This window comes from Chelon labrosus (genome assembly GCF_963514085.1).
Source record: "Chelon labrosus genome assembly, chromosome: 24".
Taxonomy (NCBI): domain Eukaryota; kingdom Metazoa; phylum Chordata; class Actinopteri; order Mugiliformes; family Mugilidae; genus Chelon; species Chelon labrosus.
In genome coordinates, this window is record NC_140357.1 from 10,293,148 (window position 1) to 10,304,895 (window position 11,748).

General features: G+C 43.4%; 1 protein-coding gene across 1 annotated transcript in view; it reads left to right on the forward strand.

Annotated features, from left to right (window-relative positions):
• Nucleotides 1-1,079, forward strand: part of ncam2 (neural cell adhesion molecule 2) — a gene marked incomplete at its 5' end in the record, with an annotated part of 251,308 nt that extends 250,229 nt beyond the window's left edge. Inside the window, one exon of the mRNA XM_084574345.1 lies at nucleotides 628-1,079. Within this exon, the coding sequence (XP_084430471.1) occupies nucleotides 628-742 (115 nt within the window). The 3' untranslated portion in view covers nucleotides 743-1,079. The remainder of the gene's footprint in view (nucleotides 1-627) is intronic.
• Nucleotides 1,080-11,748: the final 10,669 nt, after the last annotated feature.

The following is an 11,748-nucleotide window of genomic DNA, read 5'->3' on the forward strand; positions in this document are numbered from 1 at the left end:
AAGATGGCGTTGCTTGTATCCCCGGGAAAATAGCGTCAGTTTGTTCAGTGCAAGGAAGTGGCGACACGTAGTCCATATTTATATACAGTCTATGCTTCGCTGTCGTATTCATGCATTCCATCCTCATCTCCATCCTCAGCTCCATTCTAATCTCACATCGACAGTTCCCACTGAAAACAACACAACAAAAGGTGACAAAGTCTCAAACCATCCAGTCCAAAGAGAGGCAGCAGTATGAGTAATTTGCCTTTCTATAATCCTTTGTACAGCCCTGGAGAGGCTGTTATATTTAATATCCCCCCCTGCTTTTTCTCCTCAATTAAATTCAACTTTATTAATCCCAATGGAGGTGACTCATTTATGCTCCAAAAGGTCTAAAGGGTGATTGGTGGTGGGTTTTAAAGCAGCGAAGTACACACTTTGTGGAGAAAGCCATTAAGCCCTCTCTTATTCAGGTCTACTTTACCTACCATTTACTGTATGTGCTTCATAAAAAGCATCGCTCTTGATTTTTGTGCCCGTTCACGTTGATTGTATATGTTCTCCTGTAATTACCTACCTGTGGAGTGTACCCGATGCAGTTTTCACAGCCGCCCCTGTGCATTGTGCTTCTCCTCCTCATCGCAGGAAGCTACCGCTGAAGGAAGAAAATGGGAAAGAGTCTCTCAAGCCGGATACGATTGAAATCAAGGTGCACAGCGACAACAGCATCCACACAAAGCCCGACGACAGCAAGGCGTAAAAAGGGTCGGTCCCCACGCCACCAAAAGAACATTCGGATCACGAGACCAAAACCCAGAGTAACTACAGCACTGGAAAATAGTGGAGTAAAATACCATATCTGTTTATAACAATGCCCCAGAGAAAGGCATGTGTAAATACAAATAATAGAGAGAAAATAGAAAGGAAGAAAGGGTTTTCCACACCCTGAGCGATTTATTGTATCATGTTCTTGCAAACATGGCGTCAGCGGAAGGCTCTTCAATGATTGTATATTATTTTTTTTGCCTCACTTTTCGTTCCGGTTACGCTTGTTCCGTTTCTCACCGCTCCCACGTGAGGTTTCCGACCCAACAGCTCAAGTTGTGCCGTTGCGCCGCTAATGCAAATTTTTTTTTTCAATCCCTCATCAGAGCGAACGCACGGGCCAACCCCACTTGCTGCAGGACACCGCGTAGATCCAAGCCTGTGCCCATGTCTTCTGATGCCTTCGATAGCCGAGCTGCGTCTAGCTAATCAGAGCGTTGTTTCAAGCTAGCAGGCTCCAGCCGCTAAAGCTAAAGCTAACCCGAGGCTTTATACTTCGAGGAAATGTGACAAAGGTGTTCTCCTGAGAGGCATCCGGACGCCGAGCATTAAGAATCTGGACTTCACATTTGACGAATCATGTTTCCTGAAGGATTTTTGTGGATCACAGTTTGCCGGAACTTCCAAAAATCTCAAAGAAAAGAAAAATTAAAGAAGAAGAACGAACGTGTCGCGGTCTACGAAGTGTAGAGCCACACATTGATGTCATTGTTAGCCTCTGTACCGTTGACACTCTTCAATCATCTCCCCTCTCCGACAATGTGTGGATTAGTATTAATTTTTCAAGGTGTATACAGTAATGTTGGTACTCGATGAGTAATGAAAAAAAAAAAAAAAATGGCGTGTTGAAAGGCTTCCCCGCGGATGCCCTGGCGTGGCACCACACAAAGCGCGGGAACAAACGCATAGGGAAATGCTCCACGTGTACGTTTTTTTTTTTTTAAATGGTGAATTTCTTTAGTCCTTCCTCGGATGCACTTTTTAAAAACCTTTTTTTTTTTAGTTCCTCGGTCCTGATCGCTGTTCTCTCTGATGTTGTCATGTGTTGTACATAGGTGGAAGAAAAAAAGAAGAGTATTTTACAAAGCTTTTATGTAAATACACCCTAAAGGATTTTTTTTTTCCAAATGCAAAAGCCTTGGCTTTTTTTTTTTCATTCCTCAGATGAAAAGGTATGGTTTTCTTTTTCTTTTTTTTTCTGTTGTGTTTTGGTCCAAAGTTCAGTGATGGTGTAATATTGCTTTTCCTAGTCACTTGCTTTCCCTTAAGAAAACCCATGCCCTAAGGCTATTTCACGGCATTTCCAAAGAGGCAGTAATTACGGCATTAATGTGCCTTTTTCTTTTTTTCTTTGTTTCTTTTGCTCCCCTCTTGTGTCTCGGTGCCTCTGCAGCACCGTAGACCGTCAAATTCAATTATTTTTTTTTTACTTTTGCCACAGAATGTGTCCGGATCTTGTTGTGACGCTGTGAATTCTGGGAAACGTAGTCTTGGGATTGTGGGTTGTAGTCGACGACACTGGACGGACGCGGACGGGTGCGAACTGCCTGGCGCAACTAGATGTCATGTTGCTCTTGAGTGTGACAGGAGCCTGGTTTGAATGGCATGTAATGCGTCATCACATGTGTGTGTGTGTGTGTGTGTGTGCATACATGCATAGGTGAGTGAGTGCACTTGTCTACATGAATCAGGTAGCATGTATGTCTGCTGAATGTATCTGCACGTAATGTTCGCGAGAGTGTGCCCATTTTCTTTTGATTTTCAAAATAAGAGCCTCCCAGTTGCATCCTGAATTAAAGACCTTGTTGCGTTTTATTTAATTTATTTGTCAATTTTTTTGGCTCTGCAAGTCATACAGGTGATGATGACCACATGCCAAGTGTCTGATGGGTAAAGGCTGATTATGTAGTTCCTGGCTGACGCCTGCAGCACTCCCCACCCCCTCCCCCCTTCGCCTCTCGGCCTCCGCTGGTTTTCCATCTCAGATCTCGTAGCACTGGCTTTGTTTTCTCACCCGCCTGTCCCAAATGGATGGTCCCGCCATGGAGTGGTTCCGCCGCCTGTTACGATCACTGTAAATATGGGAGCACAGTGCCTGGAGGCTATACGATTTGTACATGTTCTTTTGTATTTGAATATGAGTCTCAATCTGCCCCCGTTTCCTCTCCTCCTCAATCCCTCCCTCCCTCCCTCTCTGTCTCCTCCACCATGCCTCGGTCCTTTTTTCTGTAAAGGGGGTAAAAACAGGTGTGTTTGAGCTCAGTGTACAGTATGTGTCCTCTTTGTCCCCATGCTCCCCCGTGTCCCCCCCTCCCTGGACTGTCCCCCGCTGAGTGTGCTTAGTGCAGGAGGTGGGAACTATTGATGTCTCTCTGTACGTACCTGTGGAACACTTGTGACTCCTATCATTTGCCGCTGTAAATAAACATGTCCTGGTAGAAGAGAGTGATTTTATTGTCTTTTTACTGCTGCTGCTCTTCGTATCATGTGTTCATACATATTTATTGACCACTAGCAGTAGGGTTTTATCATGAAATTGGTGACATGAGTACCGCTACAGCCAGCAGGCCTTCAGTTAAGCTAGTCGGAAATTAATAAACAACCTGTCTGTTTTAACTTTGACATCATAAAACCCCAAACTAGATTTAACATCTTCCATTATTGAGCTCAAGATGTGCCGGAAGGTTAATTTTGTTACCTTTGAACAGGCTAGCATTCCTATCTGTGCTAAGCTAAGCTAAGCTAACCGCTAACTGCACATCTTGCACCGATTCGACGCCACATCACCCCAAAATCTTCATTACAAGCACCTTATAAACAAAATCCTTAGCATTTATGAAGATAATGCACCACGTGGCGCTTTTGAAGCTCGAATCATTTGTTTCCTGAAGAGCTTTTGGGTTTTATAATTGCATTTATAGCATCTGAACTGTATGCTAATGAGTCAGGAGGCAAAACAAATAAATAAATAAACAAGTGAAGTGAATATAATTTTGTCTCTACAAGGTAATGTAACTCTGACCAGTATAGCAGTGATGTGTCAAAAGAGTCGGCTCAGTAGTGAATCAGAAGAGCCGATTCTCATAAAAACATTGAATGCAAAAGGGCTTATCAACACAAAAACCATATGTATTTGCTGTGTTGGGTTAAAATATTAGGCTATAAACGATAATAAATAAAAAGAGCTGTTCAAGAGCCGGAAGAGACGACTCTTCTTTGGGAGCTGTTTTAAAAGAGTCGGCTCTCAGAAAAGAGCTGGACTTCCCGTCACTACAGTATAGAGGGAATAGATATAGTCATAAGATACTAATACGGGGTGAACATTTCCTTATAATCCTCTGCATTGTAATGGGCTACGCTTGGGCGCAGCTCTGAGATAAAACCAGGCTACTCCACAAAGACACAACTCTTAATAGCTTTTAATTTCTTCTCCGTCGAAGAGGACGGAGCGCTATTTCCGTCAAGGTCATTCCTAAAACCAAACCTTCATTACTCCCGCTTTAAATGGCAACTGTGCTGCATCTAAATCTGGCCCCCCTCTTCCTTGAAACGGCGCCTTTAATGACAAGCGAGCCCGAGCCTGAGCTCCACTCAAAAGGAGGAATTAAAACAATTCCGAATCTCGTGGAGGCGGCGGCGCAGCGTTCCCTAACAAAGCTGTCCCCCCTCTTCAGCAGTCATTTGAAGTCGACAGATAATGTTCCTCAGACGTCTCCCTCCGACATGAAGGAGGGAAGCGGCGGGTTGCCTGTTGGATCCTGGCTGCAAGGGCCTCTGTTAACAAGAGGAACAAACTTCAACTTCATCTCCCACAGGGGCTCAAAGGAAGTCTGCACATCAAAGTCTCATTTGGATGAGGAAATTCAGAGAGGAGCGATATTGGCTGCTCCGCGGGGGGGTTGGAAGACTGAGATGAAGGTGGGAATGGGGTTTTTTTTGTCACGTGGTCGCCTGGCGCTCTGCTACAGGTTGATTAAAGGTAGGCAAACAGTCCGCCGAAAGCACACCATGTGAAAAGATAGCACGGTAAGCCTTCAGGTAATGTGCCTCGCCTAATCTTTCTGTTGGCAGAGAATCCCATGACACCCGGCGCTGACAGCACCTTAATCCAAACCACGGGAGAAGTTTGGGAACTCCGGGAAGAAAGCCATTGTTGAAGTTTCCTCTCTCTCTCTCTCTCTTGCTAGCATGCATGCACTTAAACGACTCCTCGCGCTCTCTCTCTTGCGCAGAATCCGACAGTAAAGTGCTCACATCAGCCTAGTTTCTGAAAGTTTCGGCGGCACGCGAGGAGCTTCGCCGCGGCCTCGGCCACGCAGGCGATATCCAGCAGAGAGAGCGTTTTGGCAGGTACAAGCCGCCTCTTCCTTAATCTGCTTTATTTCAGACTCTCCCAGCAGAGGTCCAACTCTCCGCTGATGTGACAGGAGAGGAGATGGGAAGAGGCAGGTATGAATGTGAGAGAGCGAGAGAGAGAGAGGGAGGGAGAAAACTGGAAGACTAATTCTCATGCAAGAATCATGATACACTGAGTCTGTCATGTCAGGAAATATCTTTGCGCTTCGTCTGCGTTGAACTCCTGACCACTTGCAGCGGTGATGTAACGTTCCCCCCGCGCTGTTAGGTCAAACTCAGAGCAGGGTTTTTGGCATTCAGGGTGCACTACAGAACTTAAGTCCACATTCCCTCAGTGCTCACCAACAAGGGGAGGCTGCACCAGCGGTGATCTGTATTTGTCTTCGCCTTTCTTGTTTAAGGCAGTGACAAACCAACGGTCTTTCCATTGGTGACCCTAGTTTCTGTGAAATCAAACCGAAGAAACACAACAGTAGAACTCAGGGCTATGTTTAATCGTGAAAGTAAGAACATTTCCACATGTACAATGTGAAGGAAACTCAAGGGATTGGGACTGAACAGCTGTGTAGCCTTAAGAAAACCACTAATCAGTGAGGCTAACTAGCTAGGGAGCATAAAGATTGGACTCTGGAGCAATGGAAGAAGGTCATGTGGTCTGATGAGTCCAGATTTACCCTGTTCCAGAGTGATGGGGGCATCAGGGTAAGAAGAGAGGCAGCCATCATGCCTAGTGCCTACTGTACAAGCCTGTGGAGGCAGTGATGTGATCTGGGGTTGCTGCAGTTGCTCAGGTCTAGGTTCAGCAACATTATGTTGCCCAAAGAATGAGGTCAGCTGACTACCTGAATATGCAATCAAAGCTAATTGATAATAATTTCACAACTACGTGATCGTCTTCAACTCCTGACTCATGAACGACAAAGACAGACTGCTGCCACCTGCTGGTAGGAGGAGTTATTTCCTTTCAGCCATGCACACCTGGCAGGAAGCCACTGGCTGTAGTCTTTGCGGTGTGTTCAAGTGCAACTTTTTGGTCCAGGCAAAGGCGGCGTGACGTAAAAATCCTACTCTGCCTTCAATGCCAGTAGTTCTTTGGTGTGTCCGGGCCTTCGGACTTAACCAAGTTTCTCTGCAAACCAGTAATTGCAGTTTTAAATGCAACAAACATTCATTTATATGTAAAAATCCCCAAAATCTACCTTTTGCTAACGTGCATTGTGCATCACTGAGGCCTGAAACGTATTCAGAAACATTCACTTTCATGTTTGCTAGCTTGCGCTCTTCTTTACTCCAACATCTTTCAAAGCATTGCCACCTTAATCAGTTTGAATTTAGCATCAACACCATAATGTTCCAGTGGATTTCTGTCAAAGCCTGCCTTTCTATCCTCAGCACAAATTCACAAGCTTTTTCTTTCGTGTTCCCTTTAATCACAGTTTGTAGGAGCTTCAGCGGAGTACAACTTTCACAGAGATGCAAGAACTAAGCGGCCCTTGCTTTGCTTTGGTCATTTATTCATCGTGCTGTAGTAATAAAGGCACTGCGGCCTCCGCATTTATCACATTTAGCCAGCAAAGAAGTGTTACTTAGCATTTCTGTGAAAACCTTTTATCATTTCTTCTGCATTCACAACTGTCAAACTCTGTGTAAGTTTATTAACTGGCACAAAGAGGACAAAGTGGACAGTGAGTTCTTAACATCCTCAAGAACTCGCTGATTTATCCTCTATAAATTCAAGATGGGGTCACGTCACTTCGCCGAAATTGGCTTCTCAGAGCGCTGAAAAAAACACAGAAGTGGACACATAAATTGCAGAGGTATAAAGCCGAGCCGCGCTATTTTTCTTATTAAAAGCAGCTAAACACGAAGCGATAAAGCGGCCCTCGCGTCGCCTCTTCCTTTTGTCCCCGACGAGCGAGCTCTGGAGGGAACCGAGATGCGATCCAGATGACAAATGAGAGCTTTATGGTCGGGCTCACCGTTCAAGGACACGACGGGGAGGATTTTTCCAAGGGAACAGGCCTAAATTATTTCAGGCTGTAACTCTTTTAAAGTGACACCTTTAAAGAGAAACACACAGGGATGCGTTGAGCTCCGGCGAGGGAGGCCTCTTGCACGTGAGGACGGAGATCTTGAAGAAGTCACGTACGCCGGTCACTTTATCTCCCTGCACTGTGATTCAAGGCTGTTTCATTATAAAGCTCAGAGCTGCAGGAGACATAATTGAGTCTGTGCGTATACATCTGAGCTGTGAGAAAAAAAAAAAACTTTTACATCTGAACCTTCACTGAATACAAATCTTAGAATCCCAGTGAGAGATTTTATTTTGTGGTAGAAAATGACTTTTATATATCTAAATGCTGTTCAAATCAGAACGCTACACAAAAAACCCTAACCCTAACCCTTTTCAGAATAGAAGTAGAGAGTAGTCTTCTCTTCTCATAAAGGTAAAATGAGGCAGAGAAAGATTGAAAACTCACCGCCACAAGGCGAGTTTAAAAATTATTCGCCCTCGGTTAATCTTACACGATTAGACATCTTCAATTAGCGATGCTCTGTGCATTATTTTACAATGAAATGTTGTAATTACTTTGCAGAAGCAGCTGTGCTGGAAGTACGGTGATACGGCTTTTATCTACATTCGGCGTTAATGTGGATAATAGAACAGCAGCAGCGAGCATGAAATTGAGCCAGAAAAGCTTCATAACGGTGTTTTTGAGTGACTTTTTAGGCTACAGCAGCAAATATGTGAAACAGGTTTATGTGAAAGTGTTGTCCCAAACTGTTCACCGTATTCCAACAATGCCAAACTGGAGGATTAGCTAACAAGGCTCCAACCCGGGAACTTCCTGTTTGACCAGGAAACACATAAACCTCAAGGAAGTAAGCTTCCTTTGAAAAGCTGCTCCAGGTGGACTCCAAAACCATCTTGATGTGGTAAATTGATTTAAATTTTAACTTGTAACAGGTAAATTTCTGTTGTGACACCTGGATATTAGCTTTACCTTTGTTCCTGTAGCTTACGAGCTACCAGGAAGCTAAGCTATTTATCCGATGTGGTTATTTGCTAATATTCATACATAAAATTATTTTATATTTGTATCTATTTTGTTGTTAAAGTAATATTTGTTATATCGTGTTGGAATCTCAATTAATTCATTTTTAAAAAAGCCCAAACTGCTGGAAGCAGATTAGCTAATGAGACCACACCCCTGCAACTTCCGGTTTGTACAGGAAACACATAAGGAAGTAAGCTTCCTTTGAAAACCTGCTCCAGGTGGACTCCAAAACCATCTTGATGTGGAAAATTAATCTAAATTTTAACTTGTAACAGGTAAATTTATGTTGTGACACCTGGATATTAGCTTTACCTTTCTTCTTGTAGCTTACTAGCTACCAGGAAGCTAACCGATGTGGTTACTTGCAAATATTCCTGCATGAAAATGTTATTTGTACTTATTTTTACAATTATTTTTGGAATTAATGTAATATTTCTTATATCATGTTGGAAACTCAAACTAAAAACTAATTTTTAAAAAGCCTAAACTGCAGTAAGTTGATCAGCTAAGGAGACCACACCCCTGCAACTTCCTGTTTGAACAGGAAACCCCTACACTTTAAGGAAGTTCTTCTAAAGTGCTGCTCCAGGTGGACTGCAGCATCATGTGGTGAACTAAATCATCACTTCTGACTCGTACCATATTAATTTATGTTGTGACGCCTAGATTTTAGCTTTGCCTTTCTTCTTGTAGCTTACGGGCAAACAGGAAGCTAACATGTGTATCTGATGCGGTTATTTGCTAATATTCACGAGTAGGATGTTATTTGTGTCTGTTTTTGTGACAATTGTTTTTGCAATTAATGTCATATTTGTTATATCATGTCTCGATAAAGACATTATTTACAAAACAAAAAGCCAAACCCCTGCAACTTCCTGTTTGAACAGGAAACACACCACAACTTCCATGAAGTAAGCTTCTTCTGCTCCAGGTGGACTCCAAAACCAAATGTGGTAAATTATTTCAGCGTTTTTAACTTACACCAGGTCACTTCATGTTGTGACACCTAGATATTAGCTTTGCCTTTGTTGCTGTAGCCATGAGGAGGCTTACAAAATAGCAGTGCTAAAGTGAGTTCAGTCTGTCCTCACCATCAAACTGATATTCGCCTTCAACTTTCTAAAAGTCAGAAAGGTTTGCTCAGCTCTAAATTCCTAAAGTCCTTTCAGAGTTGTTTGAAAGTGAATTAAGCGCAGAGCTTGATTAAAGACAGCTAATGTCAGCTAATCACCGTAATTCATTGCTTTTGGGATTAATGAGCGTGCACACATCGCTCTACTCTGAAAAACACCTGAAAGATCCTTGATTTAAGCTCGGGGACAGTGTCTCTAATATAATCCTGTCTGCTCGAATTTACAATGAAAGAGAAAGATATGCAGCCAGGAAGAGTTCTGCCGAGAGCCGAGCAAGATTCAGGCCCGTCAGAAACCCTGAGATGTTTTCATCCCTGTTAACCACAACATGCTGCACGGGGACCCAGAGGTACGACTCACCACACTCTGCACTACCGTACAACTCACACCACAACAGCTGGCATCCTTTGTGGGAGTGGGAGAGGTGTTGATGACTGCACATTTCAAAGACAATTAGTCTATTCTGACCTTAATCATCTTTGGGAGATAAAAAAGAAACTAAAACCAATCAGAACATTTAAGCTGCGTTTATGCAGTTGTATGTATTTTACTGGTTTATTTTAAACACTCTCAACAGTTTGTTTTTAGTCTAGTGCAGTGGCAGCCAGCTGGAAATATGCGCCACCACCGGCGTTGACATTTGTTTGGTTTTAAGCGAATGCCATGACAGCTGGATTGATTGGACCACCGTGACATTTCGTCATTCAGGACCCTCGTGTCCCCTCCCTGATGGCTTGTAATTAGTTGAGTAGGTAATTGCTTGCATGTCACAAGTTTAATTTGTCTAATATTTTGGTGTATGACCTGCGAAAGGGCGTTCCCATCAGTCTCAGCTGTACTTGGTGTCTAGTGCAAGCCAACGCAGAAGTACTTTAAACACCACTGAGGGTCTTTTTAAAAACAAATCTCTGCCTACAGCCTATAGGCACCAGGGGGGTCAGTCAAAAGCAAAATTCATCAGCTTTTTCTGTGGTTAAAGGGGAACTACTGTTTTTTACAACCTGGACCTTATTTCTGGTCTAAAATACAATCGTTTACTCACCCATATAACTTTTGTGTAATTTGTAGTCCTTCGGGAGATATTTAGATCTGCATATATCCATATAGTGGGAGTGACTGGGGCACCGAAACGTAGCCTCTAAATAACGCATTATCTGCCGCAAAACTCCTTCTGATCTGGATGATGTCATCTCTGAGCGTAATTTGCTACTGCTATGGTTCGTCTTCAATCTCAGAATCAGAAAATTTTCAGCCATGTTGCAAAAAACTAGAAGTAGCAAATTACACAACAAGCCATCCGGGGTCTGTAGGTCAATCTACAGACCACGGATGATGCTAACAGGTAACTCGGGACTCAACAGGAAATAGCACTAGCGTACGATAACAAAATATTGGTGAAATGAACGAGTTTCGCGGCAGATAATGCGTTACTTAGAGGCTGCGTTTCGGTGCCCCATTCACTCCCACTATATGGATATACGCAGATCTAAATATCTCCTGAACAAATGACACAAAAGTTATATGGGTGAGTATATGATCATATTTTATGCCAGAAATAAGGTCCAGGTCATCCCATGCCAAGTCCATGCGGTTTATGCCAATTATGAAATGTTAGCATGCTAAAAGCTAAGTCATACATGCAGCATCAGCGAGTTAGCATATTGGCGTAAGCATATAGCTTCAAAGCAAATCTTTATGTGCCCGTGTGTCACATAGTTGGCTAGTTATGCACATTTTTCTTTGGTTTTCAATAAGTAATTTACACTTAAATAATTCATCCCATCATCTGCTCGGGTCTCGTATAAATCACCAGACTTTCCCATCACATTCAAACGTGGCACACCAGTTATCTTGATGGCTTTCAACCAACGGCTGAGGGATTGTAGTTTGATGAAACAATCCCAAACTCCGGGCGATTCAAATCAGAAGCCGCGCGAAATAAGCCCCCCGCTCGAGCGTTTCAATTTGCAATTCATGTGTTGCACATTTCGCCGACGCCCCTATCAGAGGCGGCGAGGAGCGCGAGAAGTGGCTCAGTGTTTTGCTCAAGAACACTTTCGCGCCCCGGCGATAGCGAGGGGGATTTGACATGTGAGTTTCCAATTATGATGCTATCTGTGGTGGCGCTAAGCCGCCCTGCTAAGCACACACTTTGGCCATGTATCAGCAGAGCAAGTGTTACTATGTCCCTTAAAGCCCATATAGATTATTACCGTTTGCAGAAAGCACCATGCATAACCAAGCAGAGCCTAAGGATAAAATTCTCAGCCAATAATTGAGTGCATGGCAGGGTAAATGTCAAACTATTTGCAAGCCATTCGTGAGCTGTGGTATTCTTCTCTATTAGCCTAATGTGCCAGAGTTACTCCTCTCGGCTTTGTGCAAATTCATAT